At 36.7% G+C, this 14,366-nt stretch overlaps 1 protein-coding gene across 2 annotated transcripts in view; it reads left to right on the top strand.

Annotated features, from left to right (window-relative positions):
* The window catches only part of LOC120860228 (tyrosine-protein kinase JAK2-like), a 119,062-nt gene that overhangs the window by 99,372 nt on the left and 5,324 nt on the right, over window positions 1-14,366 (top strand). For both annotated transcript variants that reach the window (XM_040236013.1, XM_040236012.1), the window contains exons 20-22: window positions 2,519-2,708; window positions 3,311-3,435; window positions 3,844-4,016. In XM_040236013.1, the coding sequence (XP_040091947.1) occupies window positions 2,519-2,708; window positions 3,311-3,435; window positions 3,844-4,016 (488 nt within the window). The remainder of the gene's footprint in view (window positions 1-2,518; window positions 2,709-3,310; window positions 3,436-3,843; window positions 4,017-14,366) is intronic.

Genomic DNA, 14,366 nt, shown 5'->3' with positions numbered 1-14,366 from the left:
TTTTAGGTGCATCTTATCCATTTGTTGGGCATACTTCTCAGATGGAATGGTTTTGCCAGGGTTCAGAAAACTATAGTGGATCAGACAAGCAGCCGATCACCGAACAGTGATCATGACCTTTTTTGTCAAAACCTTTTACCAAACCTCCCAAAGTTTGGCTTTGGGAAGTGCTTTGGAGCTTCTTCTCAGTCCAGCCACTGAGCTGGTTGTCACTGGTTGTATAGAATACACTTTTCATTGCATGTCACAGTCAGATCGATTTCATTGTTGCATAGAATAAGAGAAGACAACACGTCAAAGTGATGATTTTTTTGATTTGTGGTTAGCTCATGAGGCACCCAGCTTTTTCACCTTTCCAGTTTGCTTCAAATGTTGAATGACCATAGAATATTCTTTGGCAACTTTTTGTGTAGTTGTAAGAGGATCAGCTTTGATGATCCTCTGAATTGGTCGTTGTCAACTTCCGATGGCCAGCCACTGTGCTCCTCATCTTCAAGACTCTCAACTCCTTTGCCAAACTTCTTGAACCACCACTGCACTATACATTTGTTAGCAGTTCCTGGGCCAGATGCATTGTTGATGTTGCGAATGGTCTTCTCTGCTTTATCACCTATTTTGAATTGCTCAAATTTGTTTTTTGTCTAACATCATTTCCCTAGTCTAAAATAAATATAAAATAAATGTCAAGTAGTAAGTCACTAGCAAAATGCCATAAAGCGAGAAATGTGCCTTAAAATGATGTATAACATAATCACATTTGTTTAAGAATGTATTCCAATATCAAACAGCAGAGTTCAATGCAAAACCACGATTACTTTTGCACCAACCTATATTTTAAGTAAGATAGAAAAGGCTTACTTCTTAGTAGGTCCAATCATAGTGGTAAGCCCTCATTCTTCCTCTAAGCTTGGTAGTATAGGGTTCTGTACCATGTGACCTTGTGAACTGGATTTTTGGCATGGATGCAATGTGAAGGCCTCACTTAGGTATTGAATCTAAACTAAATGTTCTGATCCAGTTTTGCCAGAGCTAAACATCGGGGGTTATATTATACATTGGCTTAGTTTTATTAATACTTTGATGTCATCCTTTGTAAAATATTCTTGAAAATGTTTCAGAGAGTGTAGCAATGACAAAAATAAGTCTAGGTATTTGGTATATTCATTATATATTGCTGTGCAACAAATTACCCTGAAACTTAACAGCTGGGGAAAAAACAAAACAAAACATTTATTAGGTGAGTCAGGAATCTGGGAGCAACTTAGCTGGATGATTCTAGTGCAGGGTCTCTCTAAAGACTGCAACCAAGGTGTCAGCCAGGTCTTGCAGTTTCATTTGAAAGCTTAACTAGGGAAAGACTGACTTTCAGGCTTGTCACATGGCTATTGATAGGCCTCAGAATATCTGCTTCCTAGCTCACTTACATGGGCCTCTCCACAGGCTGCCTCACAACATGGGAGCTGAGAGCAAACACCCAAGATCAAAGCCATAGTCTTTTTATATCCTTATCTCAGGCATGGCATCTTCTCACTCTTGCCATATTCTGTTCACTGTCAGTTCAGTTCAGTTGCTCAGTTGTGTCCAACTCTATGTGACCCCATGGACTGCAGCACGCCAGGCTTCCCTGTCCATCACCAACCATCTCATCCTCTGTCGTCCCCTTCTCCTCCTGCCTTCAGTCTTTCACTTTCAGTTAATGTTTACTATAAATGAGTTTATAGCCTACACTCAAAGGAAAGGGATTTTAAAAGAGCTTGAATATCAGAATGTAGAGAATATTGGGAGATAATCACAGAAGCTACCAATGACACAGCATGACCTTGGCTTAAGCAGCAGACATTTTTTTCCTCAAGGTTCTCGAGATAAGTCTTAAGATCAAGGTTCCAGTAGGGTTCAATTTCTGGTGAAGGCTCTCTTCTTAGCTTGCCACATGGCAACTTTCTCACTGTGTCCTCATGCGGCAGACAGCACTGGTGTCTCTTCCTCTGCTTGTAATGGCACTAGCCTTACAGGATGAAGGCCTCACTCTTATGACCTTATTTAACCTTTATTACCTCTTCAGAGGCCCTGTCTCCACCACGCTGGGGTTAGGGCTTTATCATACAAATTTGAGGGGATGGGACAAGGACATTCAGTCCATAACAGACCCTTATTCCATACAGCTCACTGACAGTGATATCAAAGTCTATATTGTGAAAAAGAAAAGTTCTTCCTGGAAGTTAGTGACAGAAATTTAGAAATTCCCTGGCATTCCTTTGGCTTATCTTAAAAAATAATGTTTATTATTTGTTATAATGCTTTTTTGAAGTTGTTTATATTTCAGCCTCTAATTCCTTTTGGAGAAATTAAATATTTAGGCTTACTACACACCTACTAAAATATTGTCTCCTTTTTCTGAAAGTTATTTAATGTGAGTTTAGAGATACATCTTCTAATTCTAGCTGCTGAAATAATCAGAATCAGTAATTTTTCTAGAAAATTTGAGATTTCTATCTTAATGTGATATGTGTTGTTTAAGGGTAATTTTGGGAGTGTGGAGATGTGCCGGTATGACCCTCTACAAGACAATACTGGGGAGGTGGTGGCTGTGAAAAAGCTCCAGCACAGTACTGAAGAGCACCTCAGAGACTTTGAAAGAGAAATTGAAATCCTTAAATCCTTGCAGCATGACAACATTGTAAAGTACAAAGGAGTCTGCTACAGTGCTGGTATGTTGCCCGTTGATACTTTTTTTGAATTTAGGATATGTGTTTGGCATAGTGGGTAATAGAAACATATGATGTCTCAAGATCTGGACTTAAAATATTCCAGTGCCCAGAGAAGGAACATTCTGTATGACTGGAGATTGTGTTTGGTGTTGGTGGGCTGTAACTACAGGAAATCCTTGATTACTTGGCTGATCATTCTTTTCACTGAGGATGATGGTTACCATTTTTGCTTTAGCATACCAAGGGAATATCATTTCTAAATAAATTGTTCATATTTTCTATGAAAATATTATTTTTTAATTAGATCCTTTTTATTCAGTATAGATGAAGAGAAAGTAAGTTTTCTCATCAGCTTATTTTGATTTGCATAAATGGTTACAGGAGATTAAAACATAAGTATTTCTAAAACTTTCTGTTCAGACCATTTTGATTCAGAAAGTTAGTGTTCCTAACTACCACATGACCTTTAATTTATAATCAGATTTTGTCATCTTAGACTCAGATTTTATATCTCTTTAGGTCATTCATACAGTTATCTTACATTAGTTCATCAATAAAACATGACAGAATAAAACATTACGTTCTCATTTGTGTGTTAATAGGCCGGCATAATCTAAGATTAATTATGGAGTATTTACCATATGGAAGTTTACGAGACTATCTCCAAAAACATAAAGAACGGATAGATCATAAAAAACTTCTGCAGTACACATCTCAGATATGCAAGGTACCTAATATCCTGGCTATTTGTTATAAATGAAGAGAGTTTGTGCTTAGTTGCTCAGTCATGTCTGACTCTTTTGCAACCCCATGGACTATAGCCCGCCAGACTCCTTTGTTCATGGGTTTCTCTAGGCAAGAATATTGGAGTGGGTAGCCATTCCCTTCTCCAGGGGATCTTCCTGACCCAAGGATTGAACCTAGGTCTCCTGTATCACAGGTGGATTCTTTACCATCTGAGCCACCAGGGAAGCCCAAATAAAGAGCATACGTTGAAGTAATTATTAAGAAATAATATATTTTTTTCTATTTTCTCTAGAATTTTCCTTAGATAATTAAGGGAGTAGATAAGCAGAAGACTAAATTGTTTACGTTTATAAAGCTGGCTAAAAGAAAAATGTTATTTTATCCATAGGGCATGGAATATCTTGGTACAAAAAGGTATATCCACAGAGATCTGGCGACAAGGAATATATTAGTGGAGAATGAAAACAGAGTTAAAATAGGAGATTTTGGATTAACCAAAGTCTTGCCACAAGACAAAGAGTATTACAAAGTGAAAGAGCCTGGTGAAAGTCCCATATTCTGGTGAGTATGTTTTAGTACCATAAAATGAAGTTTTAGAGCACAAACTTCAAACTTTATTTTTAGTAGTTTGTCATTTACATATTTATAATAATAATCAATGAAGTTATTCCCTGTGTTTTTCACTGGGAATTTTATGGTTTTAGGTCAAACATTCAAGGTTTTAATCTGTTTTGATGTTAATTTTTATATGTGGTGTAAGATAATGGTGTAATTTCATTCTTTTGCATGTATCTGTGCAGTTTTCTCAACCCCATTTATTGGAGAACTGTTCTTTCTCCATGCTACCTCCAGCTTTGTTCTTCTTTATCAAGGTTTTTCCCTTTCTCAAAGGATCTTTGTAGTTTCATACAAATTTTAGAATTTTTTCTAGTTCTGTGAAATTTTGATAAGAACTGCATTAGATCTGTAGATTGCTTTGAGTGCTGTTGTTGTTGTTCAGTAGCTGCGTTGTGTCTGACTCTTTGCGACCCCATGGACTGTAGCACACCAGGCTTCCCTGTCCTTCACCATCTCCCGGAGTTTGCCCAAATTCATGTCAATTGTATCGGTGATGCCATCCAGCTATCTCATCCTCTGATGCCCTCTTCTCCTTCTGCCCTCAATCTTTCCTAGCTTCAGGGACTTTTCCAATGAGTCAGCTGTTCGCCTCAGGTGACCAAAACACTAGAGCTTCAGCTTCAGCCTCAGTCCTTCCAGTGAGTGTTCAAAGCTGATTGATTTTGATCTCTTTGCTTTAAGATTGACTTGTTTGGTCTCCTTGCTGTCCATGAGACTCTCAAGAGTCTTCTCCAGCACCACAGTTTGAAAGCATCAATTCTTTGGCGCTCTACCTTCCTTATGGTCCAGTTCTCACATCCATACATGACTACTGGAAAGACCATAGCCTTGACTATATGGACCTTAGTCAGCAAACTGATGTCCTTCCTTTTTAATATACTGTCTAGGTTTGTTATAGCTTTCTTCCAAGAAGCAAGCATCTTCTAATTTCATGGCTGCAGTCACCATCTGCAGTGATTTTAGAGCCCAAGAAGAGGAAATCTGTCACTGCTTCCACCTTTCCCCTTCTCTATTTGCCATGAAGTAATGAGATCAGATGCTGTGATCTTGGTTTTGTAATACTGAGTTTTAAGCCAGCTTTTTCATTCTCCTCTTTAGAGGTTCTTTAGTTCCTCTTTGCTTTCTGCCACTAAAGTGGTATTATCATCTGCATATCTGAAGTTGTTGATATTTCTCCCGGCAATCTTGATTACAGCTTGTAACTCATCCTCCATGGGGTTGCAAAGAGTTGGGCACGACTAAGCGACTAACACACTAACTTGCTAGCATGGGAAATGAGTGCAGTTGTCTGGTAGTTAGAGCATTCTTTAGTAGTCTGCTTCTTGGGAACTGGGGTGAAGATCAACTTTTTCCTGTCCTGTGGCCACTGCTGAGTTTTTCAAAGTTGCTGACATATTGAGTGCAGAACTTTACTAGTTACCTAGGTTGGTCATAGCTTTTCTTCCAAAGAGCAAGCATCTTTTAATACCATGGCTGCAGTCACCATCCAGTGATTTTGGAGCCTAAGAAAATAAAATCTGTCACTGTTTCCATTGTTTCACCATCTATTTGCCGAGAAGTGATGGGACCAGTTGCCATGATCTTAGTTTTTTGAATGTTGAGTTTTAAGCCAGCTTTTTACTCTCCTCTTTCACTTTCATCAAGAGGCTCTTCAGTTCCTCTTCACTTTCTGCCATTTTCAGTCTTTATTTCTGCCCTCATTTCTGTTATTTCCTTCCTTCTAATAACTTTGGACTTTGATCTTGTTTTTCTAGTTACTTTAGGTGTAAATTCAGATTGTTTGTGAGATTTTTCTTGTTTCTTGAGGTAGGCCTGTATTGTTACGAGCTTCCTTCCTAGAACTACTTTTGGTGCATTCAGTAGATTTTGGTATGCTTTATTTCTGTTTTCATTTGTTTTTGGATTTTATTTTTCTCTTTTGATTTCTTCATTGATCTATTAGTTGTTTAGTAGCATGTTGTTTATTTTTAAAATTTTATGTTTATTCTTTTGGGCTGCACTGGATCTCTGTTGCTGTGCACCAGCTTTCTCTAGTTGCAGCTAGCAGGGGCTGTTTTCTAATTGTAGTGCCCTGGCTTCTATTGTGGTGGCTTCTCTTGTTGGATAGCATGGGCTCTAGGGTGTGCAGGCTTCAGTAGTTGTACAGGGGCTCAGTAGCTGCAGCTTGTAGGCTGTAGAGCGTGGACTCAGTAGTTGTGGCACATGGGCCTAGTTGTCCCATGGCACATGCAGTCTTCCCAGACAAGGAATTGAACCAATGTCGCCTGTATTGCAAGGTGGATTCTTAACCACTGCATGCTGTTTAATCTTCATATTTTTGTAGTTTTCCAATTTTCTTATCGTGATCTCTAATTTCATACCATTATAGTTGGAAAAGATGGTTGATATGATTTCAGTCTTGTTGAATTATTGAGGCAACTTGTGGCTTAATATGTGATCTATCTTGGAATATTCCATGTGCATCTTAGAAGAATGAGTATTCTGTACATACCTTTGAACTCCATCTCACCTAATATGTCATTTAAGGCCAGCTGTTTCCTTACTGATTTTTCTGTGAATGATCTATCAACTGCTGTAAGTAGGGTGTTAAAGTCCCCTACTGTTCTTATTGTATTGCTTTTAATTTCTCCCTTAAGGTCTGATAATATTTGCTTTATATATTTTGGTGCTCCTATGTATGTATAAATGTGTATTTATAAATATATTTTCCTTCCGTCTAGTCTGTGTGTGTCTTTACTTCTGAAATGAATCTCTTTTATGTATACATAGATATATACACAGATGATGCAATTTTATGTACATACACATACAATGGAATACTACTTAGCCTTAAAAAATAATGAAATTTTGACATTTGCAACAACATGGGTGAATTTAGAGGGTCAGACAGAGAAAGATAAATACTGTATGATATCACTTATATTTGGAATCAAAAATACAACAAACTAGAGAATATAACAAAAAAAGAAGCAGACTCTCAGATACAGAGAGTAAACTAGTGGTTACAAGTAGGAAAGGACATTATGGGGGTGGCCGAATGGGAGGTACAAACTGCTGGATGTAAGATAAGTTACAGGGGTATATTTGTTCAACATGGAGAATATAGCTAATATTTTGTACTAACTGTAAATGGTATAAACCTTTAAAAATCATATAAAAATTAAAAAAAAATCAGGTGCAAAAAAGGTGTATTAAACCAACATTAAAGAAATTTGCAAAAGTGTAAAACATAATACTCTAAATACAATATTTGTTGTTTTAGAAAATATTTTTTATAAAAATATTATTTATGCTAGTATTACTGGGTTTATTGTTATTTTTAATGATACTTTTATGTCTCCTTGGTTTTGAAATCTAATATAGTAAATATTAGTAGATACAACCCTCATAAACAAAAGCTTTGGGGGCACATCAGTAATTTTTTAGTGTATAGGGGACTTCACACCAGAACTGGAGGTATAGAGGATGCATTGTATTAAGGAGAGGCTAACAGCAGAGAGGACTAGACAACTTTTTCAGGTATCTAGGTTGTTGATTTTGAAACCCTTTGTGCATATATACCCATTGAAAGAATCATCAAAAGCTATATTCTTTATGAAACATTTAAAAATTTTATATGGTTGTAAATATTTTATAAAGTATTATAAATAATGACATTAATACAAGATGTATCAGTCCTTTAGAGGTATACAGTGAAATCCAAATGCCACAGCAACTTGATACAGATTGTCACAGGTTGCCATTTCCTTCTCCAGGGGATCTTCCTGACCCAGGGATCAAACCTGGGTCTCCCGCATTGTAGGCAGACGCTTTACCATCTGAGCTACCAGGGAAGCTCATCAAAAGCTATATTCTTTATGAAACATTTAAAAATTTTATATGATTGTAAATATTTTGTAAAGTATTATAAATAATGACATTAATACAAGGTGTGTCAATCCTTTAGAGGTATACAGTGAAATCCAAATGCCACAGCAACTTGATACAGATTGTCACCACTTAAAAAGGTATAGGAAGAGACTTTCTTTTTGATAGAAACTTTGTTATTCCTTTTTCTCTTTAAAATTATGTTTACACCACCCTTCTCAGAATTCTGCTTAATGTATTTTATTTTGCACTTGGAATATATCTTGATAATCTCCTTTGTAACCAAAATACATATATAAATTGAATTAATTTTAAATTTCCCGTGACCACAAAACTATTCATGTTTTTTTTTCTCGTCTGGATTGAACTATCATTGAAGTTACTGTCAGGGTGCAATTTCCAATGCAATATAAGTGAATTATTAATTTGGATTAGTAATTTGACTAGTTCTTTAAAAATCCCCCTCCAACTAGTCCATACAGCCTTAGATAGATATTATTTACTTGTATAATGGGACCAGATTCAACATAAATTCCAAGTTTACTTTTGTTTTTGTAAACACAGAGAAAACTTTTTTGTGTAAATGAGATGGGAATGGAAGTTTTGTTATAACAGTGTCATCCACGTTTGTGACTTGTGATAAGCAAAACAGTATACAGTGATCTACCAATAGAATTTGTTAGCTGGCAATTTCATTAGATCCATTCTGTTTTCAATTTCATAGAAAACAAAGAATTAAACCCACTTGATTTTCAGAAGTGGATTTACTACCCAGTCATTAGGGTCTTTAATTTTCTCAGTTTCTGGGAAGTATGCCAAAAATTTTTTTCCAAATTAATTCAAATCATGGTATTACTCTCATGTAGAGGCATCTTGTTTATACATTTATAAAAAGTTAAAAAACAGAATATTAATTTTGATACAGTATTTTAAATAACATTCTGTCATTTTTAAATACATGATTTAAATATGGCAATCCCTTGCACTGTCTCAAAGATTGAGTCACTTAATGAAGAATGTCCTTCATTCAGTCTGCTTAGCAATACCAGGCCTCATAAACAAATACACTTATTTTCTGACAGAAAAAACTTTAGTTCATTTTTCAGTTCAAGTAATTAATGTTATGAAATACTGCTTTTAAAAAAATCATTATAAACTATAGAACACATGTGCAGAGAGACAAGTTTACAATGAAGCCTAACAAGGCATATCTATCAGAGTTCCTTCCTTTTGAGAGTCTTTCTTTTCTAATTTTAAATATTCACTTTCATACCTAACTTTATATTCTTATCATAAAGAAAGCCCCTAAAGCTTTGGGCCCTGTATTTCTTCCTGAATATCTGGAAAGATTAGTCACAAAGGAAGTCAGGATAAGCTTACGTGCATGCTAAGTCGCATCAGTCGTATCCGACTCTGCTACCTCGTGGACTGTAGCCTTCCTCTCCAGAGGAGGAGTGCAGGCTCCTCCATCTGTGGGATCCTCCAGGTGAGGATAGTGGAGTGGGTTGCCGTGCCCTCCTCCAGGGCAGGATAAGCTTAAGATGATGTATATTTAGTACAATTAATTTCATTATTAAACAATTAAGATAAACCACTTCTCATTACTTAATTTCCTAATACATAATACAGAATAAAATATCATTAAGATTATGTTTTATGAGGTAAGGCATATGGTAAAAAGCCTATTACTCCTTCAGCAAATAAATGTTTTAAGGAAATTGAATTCTGATGTTTGACTTTGTACTGCTCAGTCGTGTCAGCTCTTTGCAACCTGTAGACTGTAATTCACCAGGGATTTTTCAGGCAAGAATACTGGAGTGAGTTTCCATTTCCTTCTCCAGCACTTCCCCACCCAGTGATCCAGCCCATGTCTCTTGTATCTCCTGCATTGATAGGTGAATTCTTTACCAGTATTGCCACCTGGGAAGCCTGATGTTTGACTTTGGGGATTCACTAATAAGAAGCTTGTATAAAAATCAGAAACTATATCATTGTCATCATGATCAAGATTTTATGCATTTAATGAAAAAGAAAGCTATATACTGCTAGAAACTAATCAGATAGTTAGCATATTGTTTTATTTTCATAGTAGCAAGTAAAAATATTAAGTGTTTTATATAAGTAAATGAGGTCAACTAATTTTTACATAAATATTTCAGAAGGAGTTGATAGAATATATTTTAACTAACTTATTGAAAAGTAAACACTAAATCTAAATTTGAAAGAAATCATAACTTTTATCCATAGGATTTAGCCACCATATTTTTAAAAATATGTAATTTCATTTAAAAGAATCATTGTCATCTATATTGCTTTTATTGTTCAAAAGTGTTGTTTAGCTTACAGCTTGCCCTGTAGGTTTGTATTAAGAAGAACTAAGGGAAAATGCTTCTGCTGAGATTTTTTTTAAATTTATTTATTTTAATTAGAGGCTAATTACTTTACAATATTTTATTGCTTTTGCCATACATCAACATTAATCCACCGCGGGTGTACATGTGTTCCCAATCCTGAACCCCCCTCCCTCTTCCCTCCCCGTACCATCCCTCTGGGTCGTCTCAGTGCACCAGCCCCAAGCATCCTGTATCCTTCATCACACCTAGACTGGCAATTCGTTTCTTATATGATATTATACATGTTTCAATGCCATTCTCCAAATCATCCCACCCTCTCCCTCTCCCACAGAGTCCAAAAGACTGTTCTATACATCTGTGTCTCTTTTGCTGTCTCGCATACAGGGTTATTGTTACCATCTTTCTAAATTCCATATATATGCGTTAGTATACCGTATTGGTGTTTTTCTTTCTGGCTTACTTCACTCTGTATAATCAGCTCCAGTTTCATCCATCTCATTAGAACTGATTCAAATGTATTCTTTTTAATGGCTGAGTAATACTCCATTGTGTATATATACCAAAACTTTCTTATCCATTCATCTGCTGATGGACACCTAGGTTGCTTCCATGTCCTGGCTATTATAAACAGTGCTGTGATGAACATTGGAGTACACGTGTCTCTTTCAATTCTGGTTTCCTCGGTGTGTATGCCCAGCAGTGGGATTGCTGGGTCATAAGGAAGTTCTATTTCCAGTTTTTTAAGGAATCTCCACACTGTTCTCCATAGTGGCTGTACTAGTTTGCATTCCCACCAACAGTGTAAGAGGGTTCCCTTTTCTCCACACCCTCTCCAGTGTTTATTGCTTGTAGACTTTTGGATTGCAGCCATTCTGACTGGCGTGAAATGGTACCTCATTGTGGGTTTTAATTTGTATTTCTCTGATAATGAGTGATGTTGAGCATCTTTTCATGTGTTTGTTAGCCATCTGTATGTCTTCTTTGGAGAAATGTCTATTTAGTTCTTTGGCCCATTTTTTGATTGGGTCGTTTATTTTTCTGAAATTGAGCTGTAGGAGTTGCTTGTATATTTTTGAGATTAGCTGTTTGTCAGTTGCTTCATTTGCTATTATTTTCTCCCATTCTGAAGGCTGTCTTTTCACCTTGCTTATAGTTTCCTTTGTTGTGCAGAAGCTTTTAATTTTAACTAGGTCCCATTTGTTTATTTTTGCTTTTATTTCCAGTATTCTGGGAGGTCGGTCATAAAGGATCCTGCTGTGATTTATGTCAGAGAGTGTTTTGCCTATGTTCTCCTCTAGGAGTTTTGTATATAGATCAATGGAACAAAATAGAAAGCCCAGAGATAAATCCACACACCTATGGATACCTTATCTTCGACAAAGGAGGCAAGAATATACAATGGATTAAAGACAGTCTCTTTAACAAGTGGTGCTGGGAAAACTGGTAAACCACTTGTAAAAGAATGAAACTAGAACACTTTCTCGGAGAAGGCAATGGCACCCCACTCCAGTACTCTTGTCTGGAAAATCCCATGGATGGAGGAGCCTGGTGGGCTGCAGTCCATGGGGTCATTAAGAGTCGGACATGACTGAGCGACTTCACTTTCACTTTTCACTTTCATGCATTGGAGAAGGAAATGGCAACCCACTGCAGTATTCTTGCCTGGTGAATCCCAGGGACGGGGGAGCCTGGCAGGCTGCCGTCTATGGGGTCGCACAGAGTTGGACACGACTGCAGCGACTTAGCAGCAGCAGAACACTTTCTAACACCATACACAAAAATAAACTCAAAATGGATTAAAGATCTAAATGTAAGACCAGAAACTATAAAACTCCTTGAGATTTTTTTTTTTAATTATTAAAGCAGGGTTTTGAATTAATGGCAAATCCTTATACTGTTCTTGCTATAGAGCCCCTTGGAAAATATGTGTATGTTTTTCTGCTTACTCCTCACCTGGTTTGAAGATCTCTGTACTAGTTATGAGATAAAGATCTAACCGAAGACTGTAATGGCAGTATTGGATTGGAAGGCTGATTGGAGACATATCTAAGACATACTAAAGAAACTTAGTGACTCAGTCGACTTTGGAGTGAGAGATGAGTCAAATATAATTCTTAAGATTTTCAGTTTAGGGAGTTGGATAGATTTGAGGCCATTCATTGATTGCACAGAGAAAGCAAAATAATCTTGAACAGATGGGCTGGATTTCTCTTTGCCTATGGAACTTTAATGTGTAAATTTTCAGTAAGTCTGAAACACAAGAGAAATGTCAAAGATAAAGTGGCTGTAAATTTGGGAGACCTTAGTGTGTAAGTGGATGATACTATCTAAGGGAAATTTTTTGAAAGAGAGGAAAAGCTCTGATGATGGAACTTGGGGGAAACCCAACTTTAGAGAATGGAGAAAAGGAGGGAGCGTGCTGGGGAAATGGTATTAAAAACGAATCTCCTTGCAACCCAGAAAGCCTCTCCCCCAAAACAGAAAGAAAACAGTTCATTACTGAGTAAACATTAATCCAGAAAGTAATGTGCATCATAAGCAGTCTGCTAAGAGATTGCAAAAAAACAGAAAGAAATCTCACTCTTGGAAATGGCCAAGCCAGTTCAACTCGTTCCATATATGTTCTCAGGATAAACAGTAACTAGTCCTCATGATCTTCCTTGGTAACTGCATTCTGAAGAGGTGGTTTCCAGGTTCTTGAGAAAGACATTGCTATATGTAAACCTGGGAAGAGGCTTTTAAGCAAAAGCGTTTAAAAAGACTTTTACATATATTTCAAAGAGAGAATTCACAATTCTCAATTTTCTAAAGTAAATGAGAGAGTCTTTCCCCTCCTTTTCTACGTGGGCTTCTTTTTCCCTTTGTATTTATCCTTACATATGTAATGTGAAAATGAAGGGAGAAATTACAGAGTGCTTTCATGAAAGCCAAAGTAAGAGAATATTTTGCAAAGGTTGAGGGAGTAGTACTCCTCTTTAAGGAGGTTATATTCCATTTGTGGGGAAAAACTAACATAACTAAATATGTAAATTTTTAAAATAAATATAAAAATAATAGAGCATTACATGGTTAATTGTGTAGTATAGACTGAAAGTACTATAGAAATTCAGTAGCATGAGGTCATTAAGACCTTAAGTAGTTAGAGAAGGATTTCTGGAAGTGAGGAACTTGGGGGAAACTGAAGGAGAGAAGGAGATTTTGAAGGAGAGATTCAGTTTATATAATTCATATTTTAAATCTCAGTTTAAAACAGATCTTTCATTATTCTCTATAATGAATATAAACAGAATATAAACATTGTAGACCATGATGTTCATAATCCATTGGCCAAAATTCTTCCTTGAGTAGTGTTAATACTTAAGGGAAAGGATGACATCACTTTCCCATGTGACTTTCTATTTTCTATATTCCCTCTTTTAATCACCCCCTTTCAGATGAACAGTTATTTGTTTTATATGTTAATAGCTTCAAGTCTTCTCCAGCTTAAAAGGCACTTTTTTCTCTATGAGACTTGCATGCGTGCCAAGTGACTTCAGTTGTGTCTGACTCTGTTTGACTCTATGGACTGCAGCCTGCCAGGCTCCTCTGTCCATGGGATTCTCCGAGCAAAAATACTGGAGTGGATTGTCATGTCCTCCTCCAGGGAATCTTCCCAACTCAGGGATCAGACCCTAGTCTCCTGCATTGCAGGCAGATCCTTTACCATCTGACCCACCAGGGACGCCTCCCTAGGATATTTACTTGGATTCATTTTCATTTTAAGCTTAACTTGTAAAGATCAGTTTTTTGTGTTTTTTTTTTTTTTCCATTTCTTTGAAAGTACTGTGCAATTAACCCTGGTGTTAAGGAGACAAAATTAAATTTTTTTTTTTTTTTGGCTTTTAGTTATCTTTGTGTGTTGTGGTTCCTAAGACCATCCTCAGGTTTGATCACTCACTGGAAGGACTCATAGGACTCAGCATACAGTCATAAGCATGACTATGACTCTTACAGAGGAAGGATGGAAAGCAAAATCAGCAAAAGGAAAAAACTCTGTGGTGATGCCTGGAGGAAACCAAGCACATGTTTTCAA

This window comes from Oryx dammah, unplaced genomic scaffold, assembly GCF_014754425.2.
Source record: "Oryx dammah isolate SB20612 unplaced genomic scaffold, SCBI_Odam_1.1 HiC_scaffold_11050, whole genome shotgun sequence".
Lineage (NCBI taxonomy): Eukaryota > Metazoa > Chordata > Mammalia > Artiodactyla > Bovidae > Oryx > Oryx dammah.
The sequence above is the reverse complement of the archived record's forward strand: the minus strand, read 5'-3'. Positions and strand labels throughout refer to the sequence as shown.